Source organism: Trichoderma asperellum, chromosome 1 (genome assembly GCF_020647865.1).
Source record: "Trichoderma asperellum chromosome 1, complete sequence".
In the NCBI taxonomy this organism is placed as follows: domain Eukaryota; kingdom Fungi; phylum Ascomycota; class Sordariomycetes; order Hypocreales; family Hypocreaceae; genus Trichoderma; species Trichoderma asperellum.
In genome coordinates, this window is record NC_089415.1 from 6,670,674 (window position 1) to 6,693,090 (window position 22,417).

General features: G+C 50.2%; 6 protein-coding genes across 6 annotated transcripts; 2 read left to right on the forward strand and 4 right to left on the reverse strand.

Annotated features, from left to right (window-relative positions):
- Nucleotides 1-443: 443 nt before the first annotated feature.
- Nucleotides 444-4,047, reverse strand: TrAFT101_002117 (uncharacterized protein). Its single transcript, XM_024907841.2, has 4 exons — nt 3,699-4,047; nt 1,355-3,590; nt 1,135-1,281; nt 444-1,061 (listed from the first exon to the last, which is right to left on the reverse strand). The coding sequence occupies exons 1-4, from the start codon at nt 3,749-3,751 to the stop codon at nt 897-899; spliced, it is 2,601 nt and encodes an 866-aa protein (XP_024763233.2). The 5' UTR covers nt 3,752-4,047; the 3' UTR covers nt 444-896.
- A 401-nt stretch (nt 4,048-4,448) lies between these two features.
- On the reverse strand, nt 4,449-6,042 carry TrAFT101_002118 (uncharacterized protein). Its single transcript, XM_024907842.2, has one exon. It carries the CDS (start codon nt 5,589-5,591, stop codon nt 4,659-4,661), a length of 933 nt encoding a protein of 310 aa, XP_024763234.1. The 5' UTR covers nt 5,592-6,042; the 3' UTR covers nt 4,449-4,658.
- Nucleotides 6,043-13,057: 7,015 nt separating this feature from the next.
- On the forward strand, nt 13,058-16,119 carry TrAFT101_002119 (uncharacterized protein; the record flags this gene model as incomplete). The annotated part of the gene is made up of 6 exons (XM_024909641.2): nt 13,058-13,837; nt 13,913-15,129; nt 15,186-15,346; nt 15,405-15,435; nt 15,510-15,680; nt 15,735-16,119. The coding sequence occupies 6 exons, from the start codon at nt 13,058-13,060 to the stop codon at nt 16,117-16,119; spliced, it is 2,745 nt and encodes a 914-aa protein (XP_024763237.2).
- A 210-nt stretch (nt 16,120-16,329) lies between these two features.
- Nucleotides 16,330-17,212, forward strand: TrAFT101_002120 (uncharacterized protein; the record flags this gene model as incomplete). The annotated part of the gene is made up of 3 exons (XM_066126511.1): nt 16,330-16,498; nt 16,561-16,742; nt 16,799-17,212. The coding sequence occupies 3 exons, from the start codon at nt 16,330-16,332 to the stop codon at nt 17,210-17,212; spliced, it is 765 nt and encodes a 254-aa protein (XP_065982614.1).
- Nucleotides 17,213-17,828: 616 nt separating this feature from the next.
- Nucleotides 17,829-19,185, reverse strand: TrAFT101_002121 (uncharacterized protein; the record flags this gene model as incomplete). Its single annotated transcript, XM_066126512.1, has 3 exons — nt 17,829-17,901; nt 17,989-19,010; nt 19,183-19,185. The coding sequence occupies 3 exons, from the start codon at nt 19,183-19,185 to the stop codon at nt 17,829-17,831; spliced, it is 1,098 nt and encodes a 365-aa protein (XP_065982615.1).
- Nucleotides 19,186-19,952: 767 nt separating this feature from the next.
- On the reverse strand, nt 19,953-21,535 carry TrAFT101_002122 (uncharacterized protein; the record flags this gene model as incomplete). Its single annotated transcript, XM_024899713.2, has 2 exons — nt 19,953-20,843; nt 20,933-21,535. The coding sequence occupies 2 exons, from the start codon at nt 21,533-21,535 to the stop codon at nt 19,953-19,955; spliced, it is 1,494 nt and encodes a 497-aa protein (XP_024763240.2).
- Between the last annotated feature and the right edge of the window lie 882 nt (nt 21,536-22,417).

A 22,417-nucleotide genomic window follows, 5' to 3' on the forward strand; every position in this document is an offset into this window, starting at 1 on the left:
CCTTCGAAACGTGACGGGTTACATTAAAATCCGCGCTTGGCAATCCGTTTGGCCAAGTTGGGAACGCCACCATTGCAGAGAGCGGACTTTTGTGCTGAGGAGAGACTCAATATGGCTGCAGAACAGAGGGGGAAACGATTTATAGCGATTAATTTAATATGTGCACCAGCCGGCGTGAGTTTATTGGCCGCAACATGATATAAATCACTGCTACATGGCGGTAATCAATATTGAGATGGGCGATTCTACCGTCGCTTGGACCCCGGACCTGAAAAAGCCCGCTCACTGTCGCGCTGATCAGCCGTGGATGCCAAATCTGCCACCGCGATCTGTCAATAATTACACGTACTCGTACAGCACAGTCAGACTACCCCAATTAGCGGCCTTGGCCTGGCAGCAATAATACCTCGACATACGCATCGGGGTACGGAGCTAATGGCGTCACGAAGTCCATCTGTCAGCTCCACCGTCGTATTCCGCAGGAATGGAGCCTTGGACAAGTGCCCTACTGTACATCACCACTGTCCTAAGCGCCTGTATAAGGATATAATGTTCCAATGATCGCAATAAAGAGCATAAAAGACTGCATTCAAACCACCGACTTCCCGATTATTTCTAGCATCTTTCTCTTCACCAAGTTTTCAACAGCCAAAAAGTGCCTTTCGCGACCAAAAAGTGTAATATGTAATCGAATAAAAATACATCAATTGTCATGCCATGTCCTCATTTGCTCCGGCTGCTTCTTGGTGGTGCATTAAAACATCTATACGCTCTTTCGTCCCATGACGCCTTTACTTAACCCCCTTCTCCAGAGCTTTCTTTATTCTTGAATCTTGTTTTGTATCGCAGAATCATTTAAGCATCCCTGCGGCTTTCGCTGACCAGACACCCCATTCCTAACTTGGATATAAAACAACTCCCTCATACTGCCTGGATTTGATATTCTCAAGAGTTTGATGAAAGTGTTTCTTGCTGGTTTCGATTGAAGCCGATTCTTGCTGATTGCCTGCTAGGTTTGAGTGAATCAACTCAATAAGACCATTCAGGTATTTCGTAGTCACCTAGTTGAGAAAGCAAGTGTTAGTACGATATCTGATAGAGAGACATAGAGAGACCTAGAGAGAGAAAACATACTGCTTCATTCTGTTGATCAAAATAGTAGACGTAGCGGTCCAAAATCTCAACGAATAGTTCAATCGAGGTTGCTGTCTCCATGCACGAATCGGCCACACGAAGAGCCCGTTGTAAGCACTCTAGAACTCGCTTGCCGTCACGGTAGAGCTATGAGTTTAAACAAGTTAGCATATGATACAATTTCTTTCCTCTGCATTTTGATTTTAATTCTTCATCTTACCTCAGTCTCTTCTGTTTCGCCATTCACAGCAACGGGAGTTGCCCACCACAGATGACTAGCCAGGTACACTGCTCGGCATTGATCTGGCTTCCGCAGCAGCTTGCTGCCGTGCTGCGCGCACTTGGTGATCAACGTGTCGTAATTCTCCTTGCCAAAGCCTCGGGTTTGGTGAAGTGAGCTGGCAATGACACAGACAGCCTGGAACTGGGCTTTGGAATCAGAGATGGACTCCTCATAAGCTGTAAATGCCTGCGCATAAAACTCATATGCCACTTCCTCAAATCCTGTCAGGTCTGCGGTCTGCCCTGCAGAACAGAACAAGCGCAAAGCCAACTCAGCCACTCCCGTGCTGGTCACGCGAGTATAGAGCGTGCTAATCGCAGAGTGGATAAATTTGAAAAGGGCATTAATCTGCGTCTCCCAGTTGTCATCAAAATGCTCTCTCGTCTTGAATTTCCTGGCTAGTTTTAAGCTTGCTGTTATCAGCGGCGGCGTTGTTGTTCGAATGCGGTCGTTGCCGTCCGAAAATGCTTTGCGTGTCAGCTGCAGGAGCTTGAACTGCGTATCATTGTCCTCGCCCTGGAGCAAGTGCACCATTCTTGCTAGCCATCCTTGCTCTTCAAGAGTCTCATCAGTCTCCACAGCTCGTCGCTGAGTAGCTCCGGGGTAGCCTTGTGGTGATTGTGTTCCCTCCTTAATAAGTACCGATAGGACATCGAGCACGTGTTCCAACTGGCTCGTCTTGGAAATCTTGATCTGGTCCTTCAAAAGGCCGCGGATGATACCACCAGCAACGGCGCGGCGAGTTGGGTATGACTGAGCTTGGAAAAGAGGCACGTACGTTGGGAGGGATAAGGCGGTGAATATTGATACGTAGCGGTTGAGGGGCGCCTGAAGCAGGGCAAGGAGGCTCTGCTGAGCCTGAGCGGAGTGAAGATCAGCATTGTTGATGTTTTCTTTCGTTTTCGCCGTGGCGTAAGCCAAGATCTGATCCACATAGTCAAGTCGGTCGGGATAGTTGTTCAACGCCAAGTTGCAGAGGGATACCAACAGCGCAATGGTGTCTTGGATGGGGAGATGCTGGGCTTCAACAAGATTCTTGACCTGTGCGAAGAAGACTTCGTAGAGCTGTACGTCCTTGGAAGAATCGCCCTCTTGTCCATTGACTGCCGTTGTTTCCGTCTCGGCAACTGAGGGCGCTGTTTCTTCTGCCGCAGCGGCAGTATCCGCTTCGCTAACTGCGGGCTCGGCTGATGCTTCGCCTCCCTCTGGTACTTGTTCTTGATCAGCCTCCTCGGCGACCTTGTCACTTGCCTCCTCCGCAGGCGGCTGCTCGGGGGCTGGCTGAGCGGCTGGCGGCTCGGCCTCCTTCTGAAGCTGCACTTTCTCAAGCAGATTGGCCAATGCCTCAGCCTCAGCCTTTTCTTGATCAGGGCCCTTCTCACTGGCCCCCTCACGTTCAGCATATTCGGATAGACGGTCCATGAGACCAATGACAATAGCTTTGACATTCACGTGGGGGTTCAGCCGTGATACGGCGCCGAGGAACTGGTCCAGGGTGTGTAGGTGGAACTCGTCAGGGAATACCTGTGTGATGACCTCCAAAAGATATTCCTGGGCCAAAACGTCTCGGCATTGTACAACCTGCTCCAATAGAGGCGCAAGAATGCCCGTCTTGTAAGTTTCCAGATCAACCAACTGGCTCAGGCGGACAATGTTGCTCCCCACAAGAAGTTGTAGTTCCTGTCTTTCACGGATCCTCTGCTCCCTCTCGCGCGAGTGTCCTTGGTGCTGCAAACGAACCCATAATTTGTTCATTTCCACAAAGTTGGTCAGTATGAAGTTGATCGAGTCGCTCAGATTACCCTCGGGGCCGTCGCCAGTGCCAGTAGGGAGAAAATCTCTGGCCTGTCCAGACATGTAATATCGGAGGAACAGTCCGCGAATAGGGTGTTGAACACCGCGGCTCATGTCCATCATATCCTTCATCAGCTCCTTTACTGGCGCATCGGGGATGGACATGTATGCTGTTCCAACAGTGACCATGAGGTACAGCCTTGGGATGATGTTTCCGGCATATTGAACCAATTCGTAGAGATCGGCCAAGTGGTTAACAGGATGGTTTTCTCGCAGATGGACCGCCAGAAAGCGTAGGGCATCGAATATGGCCATGTAGAGTTCATAATACTGCTTCGGGCCAAGGCTGCTTGTCCGAAGCTCGGAGACCAGCGTCGAGCTACAAAATGAAGAACATGCTTGCGTCAGCCTCTTTCGTTCTCTCTTCCCATATATGTCCCTCGGTCAAAGCCGCGGGGCGTCGCAACGGCGTAACAGCGGCACATACCAGCACTTCAGAGCGTCCATGAGCTTTCCGGGCGTATCGAGGCATTTACGCATGAGCGATGTCTGCTGGCGCACGGCCACCAGGGCATCCTCAAGCAGTCGAGCCTGATCCTCCAGGGGGCCGGCGTGGCCATTGTCGATGCGATGCAGCAGGCGGCGGGGTAGCTTTAGGGACGATGCTTGCGGCCAGAATCGAGCCTTCCACTAGGCATTGACGAGCAACAGAGTGTGGCGATTGCGCCGGTTTGGATGGCGAGTCGTCGGATCTTCTTGGAGTTGAGCGAGCGAGACAGGGCAAAAGACCAGCGCAAAGTGGCTCGGCGGCCAGTGACGACAGCTTAGCAGGCGAGGCGGCGCTGAGGTAACGGATGGAGCTCCCCAAGAAGCTAGCCAGAAGTGCCCAGTACTTGGGCCTTGTACCCGGAAAGCGCAGAAGACGCCAAGGGTACATGTACCTGCCACGTGATGTCCAATATATGTGCGTACCTCTCAACTTCAATACATACCAACTTTGTTAATTCTACTATTCTATCTATCTAGCATTGATGCTTTCATTTATTCAAATTGTCCCTCCAAATAATTTCATTCTGGAGACTGTTCTTAGAGTGTCATTACTTCTACTTCGCGTCACCCCCACGAAAGACTAGCATACGCGCAGGACGCCACAAGCATCAATACTATGCCCAGTACGACAAATCCTTCAGAGAACAGAGATACAGCACACAACATGTAACAGCGATGCGTCTTCATTCTTCGTTTCACTTCTTTCATCGTGTGCTCAACATGTTCAAGGCTTCGGTAATAATATTGATCAATTCTCGCTGTGGCCCAGGAGAAGCTGAAGCCCTCTATCAATTTCCCCGCTCCTTAATCCATTATCATACAACAGCAAAGAGAAAAAAAGAAAAAAACATGTCCAATCCATTATAACGCCCGCTTAAGTGCAATTCCGCTGTTTAATCTACCACTTAATCACCTTTTGAGGGAAAAATTCATCAATAAGCTCCATATAGTATGGCTTGAGCTCCTCCACGCTGGGAACATCGTCACTCTTACTGTACAGGTCATACGGGTTAAAAGCCTGAACAGCCTTGAGCATCTTCCAGTCTTTCTCGCACATGAACTCCCTGTAAGCTCCCTCGCGGTGCCAGGGATAGAACGAGTGATAACGGATCATGGCGAGTGCCTCATCCGGTAAAGTCGACTGGTCACGGACAACATGGTACAGATACTCATCATGGCCCCAGCTAAGCATCATGTTGTCCAGGCCACAGCCAGGAGAGTAAATGCCATGCTTGGTCGAGTACACAGGGTCCTTTGTGTCAGGATTGCTGGCAAAAGTATCTGGCAGAATGATGCGCTTATCGAAGGCGCAGCCAACGGGAAAAGTATCACCAACGACATCCCATTGGCCCTGAGTGCCGAGCTCATCAAAGAAAAGCATGAGTTTGCCGAGGTCATGTATCAGGCCAGTGACCTGCATCCAACGTGGCTTGCCATCGCGACGAATCGCCTCTGCAGACTGAAGCAAGTGCTCAATCTGAGACAGTGACGTGTCAGGGTCAGACTCATCAATAAGAGTGTTGAGCTTCTCCATGGCCTCCCAAATAGTCATCTCCGGGCGAGCTCGAGACGCGCTGTGGAAGCGGTTGCGAGCAGCAAGGTTGTAAGCGACTGTCTGCTTCTGGTGCTGTTCCTTGTAGAAGTTCTTGACCCGGTCGCAGGCGTCCTCATACTGGCGGAAGTTTGCTTTATCTTTGTTGGCATCGAATTTGGATTCTGAATCGTACTTGATGGAGTTAACCTCGTCAATGTCGTCGGAGAGGTTTTCTAATTTCTGGCCGACAGAGTAGGCGACGGTCTCGCCGAGATCAGCAATAGCCGTTGGTGCCATTATGGACGATAAAAATAATATATGAAAGGCACCCAGATGGTAAAAGAGGAACAATTATGCTCTCAAGCGAAACGTGGTTTGAATATCAGCGACGAACGTTTAAAAGTAATAGCGCTCGCACTTTTTACCCACGTTCTTGTCGTACACCACTGCTCTTGAATGTCTCTTGGATGAAGAAAATATATCCTCCCTGATGAGGATACCATTTGCCTTAAGTATCTCGTCCACATCCCATGACTTACTCCCGTTTTTTCCAGGCTATCTTTTTACGTCATTTAACAAGATCCTCCAACCCCTCAATAATCATCGCCTTGTGCGGGTTTGTAGGTTGTACGATGGACAAAAAGCTGGATCCTGGTGGAACTGCTCGCGGCGGGATTTCCACGTTTGGCATCAGCACAAGGCTAGCGCCGCCGAGAGATTCCAAAACAGGATATCCCCAGGTTTTGCTCCCAGCGTGGGCGAATCTAAATCTCAGATGGCGGGCGCGGTTGCTCATTCAGGCAAATACAAAATAAGAATCTGTCTCGTATATCAAGCGAAAGAAGGGGAGCACAAGGTGGTGCTTAAAAAATCTGCTATCCATCTTAGATCTTGTTATCGCGTGGTTGATCATTCGTTCCTGAGCGGATCTTGGCAATAATAACCATAGTCTCTTCTGCCTTATGTGAGCTAACGAGAGAACTCTATACTCCATTCCCGTGCTATCACAACAGCACATACATAGCTCATATCTCCACACTTTCCCCAGAGGACCTTGTGTTCGCGAGACCTGCCTACATCGGCAAAAAGCAAAAAAGGGACGCTGGCCAGTATTCCTAGACATCTCAAGTTCGAGACCACCTGCAAATACCGTGGATCGCATATGATCGGCTGACTGGCAGATCCACAATTTACCGCCGATTTCGCCGTGAAATGTCTTTCAAAATGTAGGTGCCTACTCAGGCAGATTTGCAACGAAGTAGATAAGCAGTACTTGTCTTTGGTCAGCGGAGATGCTTGCACCGATCATACGACTTGAAGAATCTTTCGGCAACGTCTCTGAAGTGAAGATCCGCAAACTCTATTCCTGCCGTCAGGATATCCTTTGATCAGAGTCAACAGCTTCTAGCAGGATCCAGGTGTGGTAACAGCCGGCGTATTGATCCATTCTTTGAGATATAAATGCACATCGAGGTTATAAGCGTTTAAATATAGGATTTAGTAGAGTATACATCTTGAAATGTAGCTTGTAGAAAATTTCAAAACGGCAATCTTTCGGCATCAGCTATTGCGAGACCTGCCCCCCACGGACCCATATACCAATCGTCTAAGACTCGCTAACTTTTCAAGCCCCAATGAAAGATTCAAGCATGGTGCAAAGAAGAAGCTTGATCATAATGATGTGTAGCACCCATAGTATCAGCTACTAAATAGTATACGGCGAAGCTACCTCAAAATTCTCGAGTCACATACAAAGGCTAGTTGATTCGGCACAAATACACTATGAAAGGTGTGAAGCTATCTAAAATTGAACGAAATGGTGGCACTAAACTCATACATTACGACACACCTTTGTCACAAGCGATTGTTTGGCAAGTATTCAGGTTATATGCAGCTTGGGGGAACTATGGACAAATATCTCCGGGAGAGCGGTGGCTGAGTGGGACTAAAGATGTTCAATCCCAATTTCGATAGAACCCCCTGGATTTTTTTCCATTTGAATCCCAATGCCTATCATGTCCAAATGATACTAGTAGTATATGTAAAAGCTAATGAATCCATTGGTCCTGGGGCTACCTAGGCTCATTTACATACAGGGCCCTATATCGACGTTTCATATAATGATATCAAACCCTTGTCAGTCAATTCCTTCATCAAGTGGCAGATCGCAAGAGAATCTGGTGATCTTAGCGCCAAGGATGTCAAGGGAAAGTATATCTAAACAGAGCAAGGAAAGTTAAGCGTCTCAGATGCTTATTTATTGCTAGAGCATAGTAAGAGCACAGGCATACAATAGTCGTCTCCGGTTTCCATTTTCTCTGTCATAAAAATACTTCAATTCATCTTTATAGATTATCATTTAATGGCAACTATGTTCAAACGGAGTTGGGGCCAGGGGCTATCTTTTCTTTTTTTTTTTTTACTTGACAAACTATCTTCAATATTCCTTTCGTCAATGTTCATCTGCCTCTGCATTTAAAAAATATACTGCGTGTATCCCAAATATTGCACACTCCGCTGTTCAATGGTAGGTTTTTAGGATGACTGTATACAGAATTCCACCTCGATCAGTGAGAATCTCGGTGCCCTCCGGTCATTATACTCCACACATCAATAGCATTTATCACAAACACCGGTGGCAATGATATCTAAATGCTTAGAAAATGGTATCTCGCCGTACCGCCAGTATTGATCCAATATTAGTGAGTAGGGAGATATATATCGACTCGTTAGATACAGGCTTATCCGCCCTACATATCTTTTATACAACGCATCAAAGACCATGGAAGGATGCTAGAAATACGAATCCTTTGAGGAATGTAACACAAGTCACGCTCTCATCAAGATGCCTTGACTTCTCGATACAGTGCTTCAGATCATGGCCATACTATTGTGCCAAGGTTTGTGCGCAGTGTATACCGAATTTCATTTTGATAAACGGACAATGTTAATGGAGCCTATATCAGCGTCTGTCAGAATTTGAATGGAGACCGACTGTTCTTAGATACTGTGTTTGTTGTGTTGAAGGTCGAGAGAGTATCCCTGATAGAATTGTCCTGGAGTGTCAATCGAGCGGTAAGAGGTATTAACTCCTCCACGGTTGAGATCGCGGGAACAAGCTGGTTCAACGAAAAGTACCTGCAATGATACGCTCCATTTGTTGGTTCTAACTTCTTGTCGGTCGTGGTCGTGAGGAATTACTACCATATATGCAATCGTTAAATGTAGCCGATGTCTTTCGTCTAGTATCCTCATTACAGAATAATGATATCAAATTGAATGGTAAACAATGGCTTGATTCTTCGATCTTTGTGGGATGTAGGACGTTCCTAATATACAGTATAATATATCTCATACAAAAGTTGAATAACGTGCAACTCTACTTAATTATGTAGATCTAGAAGAATGATGTTCTAGAATATCTCAAAAACTTACATACGTCTGGTATAAACGCATCTCAAAAGGCAAAATACCCTATAGTATTATAGTCTCAATTAGAAACAATTTATTTCTCATAATCGTTGAGTTATATAAGCTGGCTTAATTTTTCATCATGTATTATAAGCTTTTTTCTCCCCTCTTAATCGGTTCGCTGCGCTGTATGGCCTATTCCTCTAATGTTATTACTCTTGCTGATATTTACTGCTTGTATTGCTTACCTCCAGTGAAATGCGACATCAGCCTCTGTAATATTGACTAGTCCGGAATGTATGTGTGTACAATTTCTTTCGCTTTAATTAATCTTTGTCTCTTCTCTTAAAGCAAGTTAGTCGGCAGAGCGCCGCCCAAGCTCTCTCTACAAATTTTCTTGTACTTGGTATAGTCTCAAGTGGAGATGGAGACGATTCAAGGATGTGCATCTGCAAGGGGGGTCAAATGGCTAAGCGTTGGGCACGCAGACCCCGGCAATTCACTAAAAGATTAAAAAGCAGCTCCCCACAAAGTAAGCCAAAAACAAAAAAAAAAAAAAACGATTCGGCGCGGATTTCTCATCTACCAATGAAGATGCAGGCATTTGGAGGGTGGTATTGGACTCGAGCGTACAAGTGAGATATCGGATGATCGAGCAATGGATAGCACTGGCATGGCTAACGCAGTGCAACTGAAGCGGAATTTTCGGTCTCGGGGGATATAACAGCGTTTGCTTCTCTCTCTCTCTTACTTGGTGTCACCGAAACCCGTCACATGGGGTGTGCTACAGTATACATAGGTGACGCTACTCATGGAAGTGGATGTCAAGCCAGCGGCGATATCTCTGTCCTACCCGCCTTGCCGCCAGACCCTCTCGGTGCCCAAATCGCTAAGCGGTGAGTCCCCGTCGCCCAGTGGATTATGGAGTGACAATTTGGCGTGGCAAAAGGAACGAGAGATGGAGTCTTGTCCTATCTCTTGCTGTTCGTTGATTGCTCTCTTCGTGCTTGAAATGTAAGGGTTGCCATTGTGCCGTGCAATCATGTAAACGCAATAGGCGAAATAAATGCACGGCTAGTACCAGTTGAGTTGTTCTACTAAGCATGAAGGAACATCACCGAGCTTGAATGCGGCAGTACGGATTACTTACGTAGTCGTGCGCCTGCATCTGCACAGTGAATCTAGTCTGGCCAAGGGTGATTCCCATGCCACCATGCGTCCTGCTGACAGCGAAGGATCGCCTTGGGAGAAAACAGCTTGCATCAGCTGGAGCGTTGAATAGGACTAGTAAAGGGAAAAAGGCGGCTGTATGTGGAGCATGCAATGCCAATGCATCGTGGAATCCATTTTCCGAAGAGGCAGCCCATCAAATCGGTGCCATCCTACGGACACATCAGGTTGTCAGCCACTCGGGTGCGTTTCTCGCTGTGGGTTTTGTATCCTTGTCTTGTGCTGTGCCCACACGGATTACGTCTCCATCTCTTTCATTGTCGTTGGACAAAGTATCAAGTGTCACTGTCTCAGAAGGAGAGAAACAAAGAGAGAAAGTGAGGAGAGTGTGGCACTTACATGTAGAATGCTTTGCTGGCTGTATGTAGTGGGCACGCTTGCCAAAAGTTATCCGTACGTGTCATCCCCTCAGCTGTCAATCGGTTGCATATAATAAGCAGCTTTGATGCTAATGTAGCGGTTGCTCGTGTGCCAGCTGCTCAGTCCGAAAGCGATGCACCAATAGCTCTCGTGGAAGCACTGGATGCTCCGCGGTGGTGGCAGGGCGAGTTAAGGAGGGTTGATTCAGTGAACTAACTTCCGACACGAGAATCCAGAACTCATCGAGTAGCTTGGCAGCCATGGATAGGTAGGCATTGACGTGTAGTTTATCGGAAATTGCTAACCTCAGGCAGTGCTACCTCACTGGTGATAAGAGGCATTCGACTTTGCCTCTGCCGGTGGTGGTGGTGGTGGGTTGGTAGCTGCAGCACCACACCACACCATCATCGCGGACAAATAACGGGATTGCTGCTTGCTAAACGTGGCTCATGGTGATAGCTTACTGCCATGTCAATTGGGAATTGCCTGAGTCGTGGGCCATCAGAACCGGATCTTCTCTCATCAATGCGGTGATTCTCATCAGAGAAAATGAAGATGCAGAGCCGTTGGCGCCTGGCGGCGACATCTTACACGTACTCGCACCCCTGCTGCGTCTATCAGACACAGTTACAGGCCACAGACCACTCAATGAGGCCTTGCATATGCAGACAAATATGGAGCAGGAAGATCTCGATGTCACATCCGACAAGAGCGTGTCTAAAGGGGTTTGGTCAGACCCAAATAGATGAATCAGCATCCAACTCTGCTCTCCTCATCTGCGGGCAAAGCGCAACGATTGGATCAAATCGGACGCTCTGGCTGTAAGGATGAGGAGCGGTAACATCGTGTGAGGGCTCCGAGCCGTACAAGATCACCAACCGATTGCCTGCATGTCATCTATTTTCTGACTGTCCTCGTTTTGCAACCTCTCAGCTGTGGTCTTGACGTGACCTAGTCACCAAAGAGGCCGTATTTTTCGCTCTCTCAGCCCCCTCAGCTCTCTGATTGCTGCTTGGAGAGGCCATCCGTATGCGCTCTCGCCATTCCCAGCGCATTGATTGCAAGGCAGCCTTGGACAAGGGGTCTGTACGCTGGATTATCCCAGCCTCCAAGCTTCGGAGTCTCGGTGATCATGGGCCACTAGGGCATCCTAGCCTGACTCGACCGGAGCTAGAGAGGCAGGCTCCTCGTAATAGCGGCCGCAGCGCTTTAGAGTTTTCGGGATCGAATGCTGTTCACGCCGGCGCGTGCCCGCTGAGGGAGGTGAGATTGTGGTGTTGGGGAGCAAAGTGCGAGGTACGCGATCATGGATGGACGGCAGATGGGCAGTTCCAGGCTGTTCTTCCGTCTTCCGTGCCACCACTGCGCGCAGTAAGTACAGCCCGTACAGAGGCAGGCGCTGTAGAGGACCCCCAGAGCCTGGCCTCAGCTCGGCACTTGCGAGAAGCTCGACCTGGATGCAGTGCAGGCTGGAGTTGGGCAGTGGTTGCAAGGGCTGAACAGGCGTCTGTACAAGTAGGCATGTGCCTTACGTATCAGCCCAATACAGCAGCCCAACCGTTGAACGGCTGAGTGAACATCTTGGCTCTGACTTGTGCCATCGCCGTGTGGACGCTGGCACGGCGCTCGGGTAGCCGCCTATCGGGTTAGCGGGCCGTCCGGGTGAAATGCTGGCGCTGCTGTGATAGGTGGGAGAGGCGTGCATATACCACATGCAAAGTAATTAAACAATAAACTATTACTCCTGCTAGGCGGTTGGTGCACCCACCTCGTAGCTTCGAAGCCAGAGCCAGAGCCACAAGCACGAGCAGCTAGAGCACACACGACGCTGCTGCCATGGATGACGGGGCAGAGCAGCAAGGGCAGCCTCACGTCCTCCCCACTCCATATCGGTCCCGGAGCTGGATCGGGAGAACCTTGACGGTGCGATTGCCAGGGGCAGAAAATGAACGCGATGAAAGCGAACAAAGAGGCTGAACAAGACACAAACAAGCAAAGGCTCAACCAGGAATTGGACCGACGCAATACAGTCTGGCCGTATCAAAGAGGCAGGTCGAGCCTCTGCCTATAAGAAGAGCCTTGGAGCTGTCGGCCGGGCCGAGTTTCTCGTGACTTGGTCGTATAAACGCCTGCAAGGCACATGCCTGGCTCTATCCATCCCTCCTGCGTCCCAAGCTCGATCGTCGACCAGTCTTTTCGCTCTCGCCAATAGCAGCAGCAATACCAGGAGCTGCGTGGCCTCACGCCTTCCAATCTCCTTCTTCGGGCCCTGCTGCAGCCATTGCATACAGCACAGCAGAGGAAAGCTGCTGGTGGAAACCGTCGTCCTCCTCCTTCTCGCCCCTTGCTCTTCCGCTTCAGCCTCATTTCCAGCCCACCACAGTTCCCACCTGGCAACAGCACAACGCAGCTTTGGCCTCTCTCGCCGTATCTTCTCGCTTATACTCGACCAGCCAGTGCTTTAGTCTGTTTCACGGCACGCTACTGCAGACCTCCTCGCCGGCTCTAGCTCTGTTTTGTCTCTTACAAGGCCTCTCCCTCTCTCTTCCGCTCCAAAGCCGAGCGTTTCTCGCCTTCTCACAGCCCTATTGACATCAGCTGCAAGATCGGAGATCCCTGTCTCTCCCACACCAGCCAATTCCAGGCTCAGCCTTCGACATCCATCCTGATCTTGATCTTCGTCCCACCCTCGATCTGGATCTGCAACAGCGCTAGGCCACTTTCATCGGTCAAGGTCTTTGATATCTGGCTGCTGGCCCAGCATGGTCCCCGAGGCCAGTGAGGGCGCGGTCCTGGTAGCCCTCAAGTACCTGTATCCGGCGACTGTCTTCCTTTATTTCTTTGCCGCATCTCTGCTAGCCTCCTGCACTCTGCAGGCTCTCAAGAAGAGCGAGAGTGCTCGGCCAGAGCGGCCCAGCCGACGGGCTGTCATCATCTTACTCGGATGTCTCCTGTTGACATACGTGGCCCAAATCACCATTCTCGGCACACAATCAATCATTACAAAGTCTGCCCCCATTGAACATGCCCTCATCAACTATCTATCATGTATTCTCGTCTTTGGTATCTTGTTTATTCAGCTGATTGAGTCCGAAACCTTGGTGTGGTATCCTTTTCGCGGATCATGGTTCCTTGCATTGTGTTTTGAGCTCTCCATCTCAATTTTGACAGCTTTCCATCTAAAGCGAATGGTACTAAGTCGCTTTGACGTCCTCCATATTGTGTTTATCTCCATGAGACTTGTGTCACTCTCCACTCTGGCGGCATGGACTTGCTTGGGCCTATGGTCGAGAGCCCCGCCGGTGTTGGATGGAGAAAGACAGTCACTTCTGCCAGAACCTAATGGCGACCAAACTGAGACTCAGGGACGCTCAGGGAAACTTGGAAACAGCTCCAGCTATGGCTCGACGGCGCAAAATGAAAATGCATCCAGTAGCAACTCCGAGTCCCCGTGGCAAAGGCGACAGAGAGAAGGCCGTGAAAGTCTGGAGAAGAGGCTGGAAGAAGAGGGAAATTGGTTTGAATATGCCAAAGGCTTCACGGTATGCATCTTTTCTAATTATATTTTCGTTCTCAACATAGCTTCTATTAGATTTGCTCTCGGCTAACGCTTTCAGACCTTGTTCCCTTATATTTGGCCCGTGGGAAATCGCAACTTGCAGCTACGAGCAGTAGCCGTTATACTATGCCTTCTTACCTCAAATGCGCTTCATTTGCTCATTCCACGGCAGACTGGTATCATCATGGACATCCTTAGCAAGTCTTCTAGCAGTCCTTGGGCAGCCGTTATCTTCTTCGCAGTTCTTCGACTAGCGGCTTCCGAATCTGGCATTGAGCTTGTCCGCTCATGGCTATGGATACCTGTCAGATACTACTCTCAAGAAGCCTTGACTCGGGCTTCTTATTCTCATATAATGCACCTATCCGCCGATTTCCACGAGTCGAAGACCCCAGGTGATATGGTAGCGGCCATTTATGGTGGAAACGCAATTGCAAATGCAATCGAAAGCGTTTTACTCCAGGCTGCTCCTATGCTGGTCGATATGTGTGTCGCCATTGTCTATCTTTCCATTACCTTCGGCCCATACGAAGGTTTAATTACTGCGGCTACTGGAACTGTTTTTATGATACTTGCAACTCGCCTTGTAGCCGAATCCAAATCAGCTAGTCGCAAACGTATGAGTGCCTGGTTTCGAGAGAATAGTATTCGAAACTCCGGTCTGACTGGGTGGCAGACTGCCAGTGCCTTCAATCAAATTGGCTTCGAGGATAATAGACATGCCGATGCTGTAACTAACCGATGGCTTAAGGAGCAACAATACCTGTTGGGCTGGTCTGTGTCCGTTGCCTTCCAAACTGTCGTTCTCACTGTAGGCCTCATGGCAAGTGCATTCCTCGCCGTCTTCCGAATTCACAACGGGCAAGCGACGCCTGGGCAGTTTGCAATGCTCCTCATGTACTGGGCACAGCTTACTGCGCCGCTGCAGTTTTTCGCCAACCTTGGCAAGAATATGAGCGATAATCTCATTAGTGCGGAACGGCTCTTGGCTATCATGAAGACCAAGCCCTCGGTAAAGAGTAAAAAGAACGCGCGACCATTCAAGTTCATCTCTGGAGAGGTCAAGTTCAATAATGTGCGCTTCAGCTACGATACGAAAAGAAACATCGTCGACTCCGTCAGTCTAGATGTTCCAGCGGGCATGACAGTGGCCTTTGTGGGTAAAACTGGATCAGGAAAGTCAACGTTGCTGAAGCTTTTAGCCCGATCCTACGATGTCCAATCGGGCAGCATCTCCATAGATGGCCAGGATGTTCGTGATGTTGAGCTCTTCAGGTACATGTCTATTCCATTATCTGGCGCCTTTAACAGCACTAACTCGTAGTATACAGTCTACGTGAACGCATTGGCATTGTTCCTCAAAATGCCATTCTTTTTGATGACACCATTATGAACAATGTGCGCTACGGCAGAATCACTGCAAGCGACGAGGAAGTGTTCGAAGCGTGCCGAGCCGCCAGTATCCATGACAAGATCTTGAGTTATACTGAGGGTATGTGATAGCCTAAGATATACAGCTTGAAATGTGTATGCTTACACGATGCTTATAGGCTACGAGACGCACGTCGGTGAACGAGGAGTGTAAGTAGTTCCGCCTCTCTTTTGTTGATTTAATTGGCCCTTTTCTTTTCTTCTTAGTATACTAATAATACCAGGAAACTCTCTGGAGGAGAGCTCCAGCGCGTGGCAATTGCCCGAGCGATACTGAAACAGCCAGATATAGTTCTTTTGGACGAGGCTACCAGCGCTGTTGATACGGAGACTGAACAACAGATTCAGAGCTCTCTCGCGAAGCTCTGCCAAGGACGCACCACACTCGTTGTAGCGTAAGTTCTCAACCAATGCCACTGCATCTACTCTTCTAACCACTCTTGATTCAGTCACCGGCTTTCTACCATTATGAATGCCGACCGTATCGTAGTTATTGAAAATGGCAAGGTTGTCGAGCAGGGTTGTCATAGTGATCTCATTGCCGCCGACGGGCGATATGCAGATCTATGGTCGAAGCAGACTTTCTTAAAACCGCAAGATGAGGTCAACGCCGCGGACGAACTCGACGATACAAACACTGCTGCCAGCGACTCTTGCTCTGAAAGAACCACTACTGAGACATGCGAGCTACAGGATGAAAGTCAGAGTAGCAGCGTATCCGGGATGAGCAATGGCAAATCAGCCACTCAGAAGAAGTGTCAGAAGGAGGTAGATTCTGACATGATTCATAACATTAACTCAAGCTCTTCAGAGGATACTAACAGGTCCTCTTAGGGGTCCCGCTTGAATCCTGTGGCCCCTGAATTTACACCTCGGGCGACAATGGTGACAAAGTCTCAATCCAAAACGACAAATGATGTTCAGCAGACCACTTCTTCAACCGCTAGGAAAACCGAGACTTAGGCGGTCACCGGTCACGCCAGCAAACTTCGATGGTCTGATGAAGTGTCTATCATAGATGAACGTGGCACGACCAACACGCCGATGAGCCTGTCGACTAGGTCTAGCCACCTCTCCGAGGCGAATACTGCTACCTCTAAGAGCAGCCTTAATATACCCGAGCACCATGAATTGAGAAACTCACCCATAATGAAAACGACCCAAGAAGCTGCCGGCGAGCCAACTTCAGTGGGTGGAGGAGGCAAGGCAAACGGTAGACAAGGCCATTCAAGCAACACACAATACACACTACAGTTACTAACAATTTTGTAATAGGGCCTTCTACAAGTACAACAGCCCACCCTTCCAAGTTAAATAGTGTCACTTTCATGCGACCGCGATACTCTCGTCGTGTGCATTCAAAGAGCGAGCCCCATCGCACGTCCCCTACTTCTACCTCGGGCTCTACCGCATGCAACGAGTCTCCTACAAAGAGCGCTGATGACAGTATCACATCTGTGCGTATAATCACGAGTTCGTAGTGATATTTCAGCGTGATTAACTCATCCAACAGGAGCAGCGTCGCGTATCTGCCCCAGTAGCCCAAGGCAGTCCAGGCTCATCTTTGATTCCTAAACTTGGCATCAGGGGCTCATTTATCGCAAAACAACCGCCAATCCCTCCACGTAACTCTAGCGACGGCAAATGCGGCATATTCCCAACTACAGCCCCGAAGGAGAACAGCAAAGGAAAGCCCGAAACGATTCCCCCCACTGTCATAAAAGATATACAGGAACCAGCCAAACTACCAACAGCCCCTCCTGGCAACGAAAATCAACCGCCGCCAAAGACGGGCGAAAATCAATCAACCATAATAGCCTCAACTCGGGGTATTCGAGGCCTTCGACGCCTACGGGCTGGATCTCTTCGTGGACAGAGAGGCCGTGCTTTCCACGGCGCCTCGCCACATAAGAGCAGCCAAGAATAAGAAAGAAGGGGGTGAGAGAAAATACTATTAACAAGGAGTCGCTTGGAACGGCATAGGCGCCTATTCACGCAACATCATTTTGGTTTGTACAAATATTATCATATCATAATCTCATAGCACGACTAGACCATTTTACGACATGCATTATTAGGGAGGCGTTTTGTGTTGACATTAAAGGATGGCTCTCACGGCATAATTGCGATGCGTCATACTTGGAGACGAAATAATGAAAGGGTAGTCGGTACAAGAGCAAACTCATGCTTATCATGCGAGCGGTAGCTCAGAGATGTTTTTCTTTTTTTGTTTTTTTCTCTTTATGCGGTACATTGGTAGTGGAACACGGAAAATGTAGATTAAGTAGCTCCGAGTAATACTAAGACAATCAAAAGTGAAAATTGAGGGCTCCGTTTAGCTCTCTATATTTACAATTCATTAACTACGCTGAGGTCATTGCGCCTGATAGTCATATCTAAATGAGGACGTAGGTCTTTTGTTTCTGTTTGTTTTGTTGGGCATACAGCTGTGATGCCACACAGGCACACGGCTAAAATGGCCCTTGATGACGAACTCTCTGTCTCTTCATACCCTCTCTTTCGCTGTATGAAAGCCAGCCTGTTTACCGGCCAGCACCACCACCAGGGGCACCACCAGCGCCGCCGCCGCCGCCGCCGCCCATCATGTTTCGGGCCCTGCGATGGGATGATTAGCAAAGTTTCTTTTATCATCTTCAAATTCTTCTTCATGCTCTTGAGGGGGGGGGGGAGGGAATAACTTACAGATCGGCAATGTTGGGGTCGGACATTATGGAGCTAAGATCAGGCATGCCACCTCCGCTGCTAAACTGGTTGGCCATGTCGCGGAGACGAGGGTTGCTCATCAGGTTGTTCATGAGGTCGGGGTTGCTCATCAGGTTCTGGGCCATGCTGGCGAACATGGGGTTGCTCATGATGGAGCTGAGATCGGGCATGCCGCCAGCGCCACCGGCGCCGCCGCCGCCGAACATGGAGGCAAGGTTGCTGAGGTCTGGCATGCCGCCGGCACCGGCACCGGCACCGGGTCCAGAGCGGGCGAGGTTGTCCTGAGCCTGCTGCTCCTCCTCGACGCGGCGCTTGGCCGTCTCGAAGCCCTTCTTCATGGGCTCGGAGCCGCCGTTGCCCTCGTACTCGATGCCCTGCTGGTAGGCCTCCATGGAGCCCTTGGGGTCGCCGAGGGCGAAGCGGGCGAGGCCCAGGCGGGACCAGGCCTTGGTGTAGGTCGGGTCGATGGCGACGGCGGCCTCGGCGTCGACGCGGGCGGATTGGTGGTCGCGGGCGGCGGAGTGGGCAGCGGCGCGGTTGGAGAGGAAGACTGCGTTGGAGGGGTGCAGGGCGAGGGCCTGGGTGTAGAGGTCAATGGCGGAGGCGTAGTCTTTCTGGGCCATGGCGGCGTTGCCCTTGGACTTGAGGGATTCGGCTTCCTTCTTCTGGGCGTCGGAGGGCTCGGGGGTTGAGGAGGCGGGCGAGGAGGTTGAGGCGGAGGTTGCTGCGGGAGTGGACGCAGAGGCCGAGGCGGCTGCTGAGGATGAGGAGGAGTTGGAGGACTCGTATTTGCTGAAGACCTGGAGGAGGGTCTGGGGCCCGACGGCGCTCTTCACGGCGGCATCGTCGGCGGCATCGACCTTGAAGGACTCGGCGATGCAGTTGATGGCCACGTCGATGGAGTCCTTGTCCTCGGCGGTGAGGGTGCCGTCGGTGGTGGAGGTGGAGAGGAAGTCGCAGATGGCGAGCGCGAGGCGCTGCTTGGGGGTTTGTTGAGCGGCCTGGAGTTGATGCGTGCGAGGTTAGCAATGGCGATTCAATTCTTCGTTATGCAAAACAATGTATTTATCGCAATGCAAAACCATTTCCGAGTCAGAGAGTCTGGGGATGATTCGGCAAATCGAGAAAATAGAGGGGGAGGGGGGAAAAAAGAGAGAAACGGCGGCTTCATACCATGTCAGCAGCTGAGAATTAACGCCTGAGGCTCTTGGGGTTCTTCGTGATGGCGCGAGAGCTGCGTGAGCCTTCAACGCTGTTTTTTTTTATACAAGGGACAGAGGGGGATTCCCGAATCTTCGATGTCAACGGAAGGCTGATCGGCGAAAGAAAAAGCAGAGTCTAACGAGAGGGAAGAGGCTGGCTGGAAGGAGACCCCGCGGCTGGTGCATCGCCTAGTTTAGGCTGTCATGGGTTGTCGTGGGGCCCAAAGTGGCAAAGCGCTTGCGCGGAGGGCTGGAATATTCTATTTTCTTGTTCTTTTTCTGCGCCGGCGCTGGCTGTTATCTGCTGCACTGTCTTATCAGTATCGATATCGGCATCGAGGCGTCATGGGAGAGGCAGACGTCCTCAGACTGTTTTCATGTGAAGTCACTTTCAGGTGTCACGTAGAAGAGAAGCGCAGGATGATATTATCAGCCTATTTGCCGATATACCTACAGTATACGCTTACACAGAATATGAATACATTGATAGAAAAGAACAAGTCCTCTGCCGCAAACTCTCCAACTCATAGACAACGGCCGGGTCTAATTTGAGCGAGAACGCTTCGTAACACTTGAAGGTGATAAATAGCAGTAGCAAATTTGCAGCATTTCCGCCCCATAAACTCCCATCCCATATGCCCGCCCTTGATGTGCTTTCCCATGCTTCGCTGCAGTGCCTGACGCAGAAATCGAAAAAGGAAAAAGAAAAAAAAAATAGAGAAAATTACTGCTTCCATGCACTTATTTCTTCCGTCGGGGTCTATCTACATTCTTCACCTTCCGGTTCTGCATGGCTGCCACCCGGCGAGACTTGCTGTACACCCTGAGGATGTCATTCAGGACGACGTAGAGGCATCCTCCTACTAGACTGCGACCCCATTGCTGCTGCAGCAGGCCAGGGCGCCCTGAGGGCGATGGACCAAACAGCCAATGATTCCTAGCAAACGGCGCCGTTGTCCATGACCGCGGGAGTATCAGCCGCAAAGCTTCGCCCATGGCAAAGGAGATGCCCGGCAAAAGGAGGGCTCCCACGATGGAATTGGAAACGCTGGACAGGAGACCGCCGAGTCCCATTCTCCGTGCAGGCGGTGCTTGAGGTGCGTCACGCTGGTTTTCCTGGCGATGCCCGTCTGCAAGGTCGCCTTGGGCTTGGTCCCATTGTGGATGAGCATCTTGCCCATCGTTGTCTGCTCTCGGTATCTCGACCGCGCCCTCTTCAATCTCCTGGATGAGAAGCTCAACCCTGATCTCGTCGCCCTCTTCGTGCTGCTCTAGGCGAAACTCATTACGAGCTCCTGGCCGTGCTTCGCGACCACCATTATTGGCCCCGGCCGCTGGCTCCTCTTCATCCGGATCCAGTACATCAAGGATGTTCTGGAGCAGACCAACAAACCCTCCCTCTCCGTTGCGATCCAAGTCTTGTCGATTATGAGCACCGTCACCACTTTCGCGCGGGTCGAGAGGTGGCAGCCCTGAGATCTGTCGATTCAGCTTCACTTCGTAAGGCATGACAAAGTCTCTCCAGAAGCTAAAGTAGGCTTTACGTATGATGGGCAGCGCCACCATGGCCAGTCGTGGAGAAGGCGGCCACTCCAGAAAATTGTCGTTCCGAATCATACTATAGATTCCGTACTGCGCACAAGTAATCATTAGCATATGCCACATTTCTTACGTTTTGCGCGGATGCTTGTTGCCTTGCGCACTGTCATGGGTAGACTCACGATGGAGGCAGACTGCATAAAGTATCTGTTTGTGAGACCAGGTAGCAGCTGGCTTATGAGCAACGTCGGCGCAACATTCATCAGAATCAGCGCATTCACTATGCGCTCCTTGGCGAATCTGAGCGCTCCAGGGGATCGTCCGTCGATGAGCATCTCCGGGCCCAAAGCGAAGCGAAGCAGAGCTTCCTTGCCCGCAAATGTCCACAACGCCATCGCGCCATACATCTGCAGACTAAACTGTACTCCCACCGATACGCCCGTCAGCAGGATGAACGGGCTTGCGCGCGTAAACTTGCGATGTATGACATCGTGTATGTGGGCGATGGGGTCCCACGGGCCATCCATCTGGATGTCTGACTTGCACACGGGGCATTTGAGAGGTTTGTTAGATCGCTCGCAATCCGTCACCCACGAGAGCATGCAGTCTTGGTGCGCTTCGAGCGTACATGGGCACGGATCGACCCAGGAGCCTGGGGGGTCCGTAGGTTCCTCGTCCGTTAAGCAAACGAAGCATCGTCGCGGGGTGTCCATCGAGTCGTTGGCAGGATCGGCAGACGATGAACGAGGCTGGGATGCGGTCGTGGACGCCGCCGAAGGATCCATGCCTTGGCTGCTAACCCTCTCGTCTTGGCAGATATCCAGGTCTCTCGAGGCCGTTGTAAAGTTCGATCGTGATAGCTATGCTTGGGACCGTTGCATCTTCTGCGTCAAGCTTGACGCGCGGCAGAACAGCGCAAAGACGAAGGAAGAAGGGCGCAGCTTCAGGTTGCCAAGACTAATACAAATAAATGTAAAGCGTATACGTAGGGGGTTCTTTCGCGAAAGGATTTTCGTCGAGCTGTTTATGTCGTACAGGTCGTGTGAGAGACCAGTCGCAATCAAAAGGCCGCAAGACAAAAGAACGTTGATTGATGTCAGAGTCCCACCCAAGCGCAGCATGGCCCTATCGGACATTCCATATATTCCGTGGGTACGGTACCTACAGCGCTTAAATGAGCGGCTTCCAGGGACTCCGCGCATTAGTACTCGGCAGATGCACCACTGACGGACGCTACCTGCAACGTTATAAAGCGATGGATAATGGTCCCTGGGTGCTTTTTGTCTTGTTTCTTTTTTTTTTGTGGATATTGCAGCATCATAATTCAGACAGCGAGACTACAGAGTACTCAGTCAACCAGTACCTACTATGTCCCTAGCACTACCAGTAGAAGGCGCTGATAGGCTGAAGCTGTTCAGGTGATCTGGCCTGGCTACCCTGCACCTTGGGGCCTGAAACCTGGCCAGGTCTAGACGACGTAGCTACACCATCAGTAGAGAAGCCAGATTCACACAAGATTTAATGACATGAAATCATTTCTTTTTCTCGTTCAAATTTAATACTGTCTTCTGTCTCCGTCTGATAGTCCCTCCACGAAATCACAAGCTTCCCTTGCACACAGATAGGTACAATCTTTGCATCTTCAATGACAAGAAAAGAAGAATCGC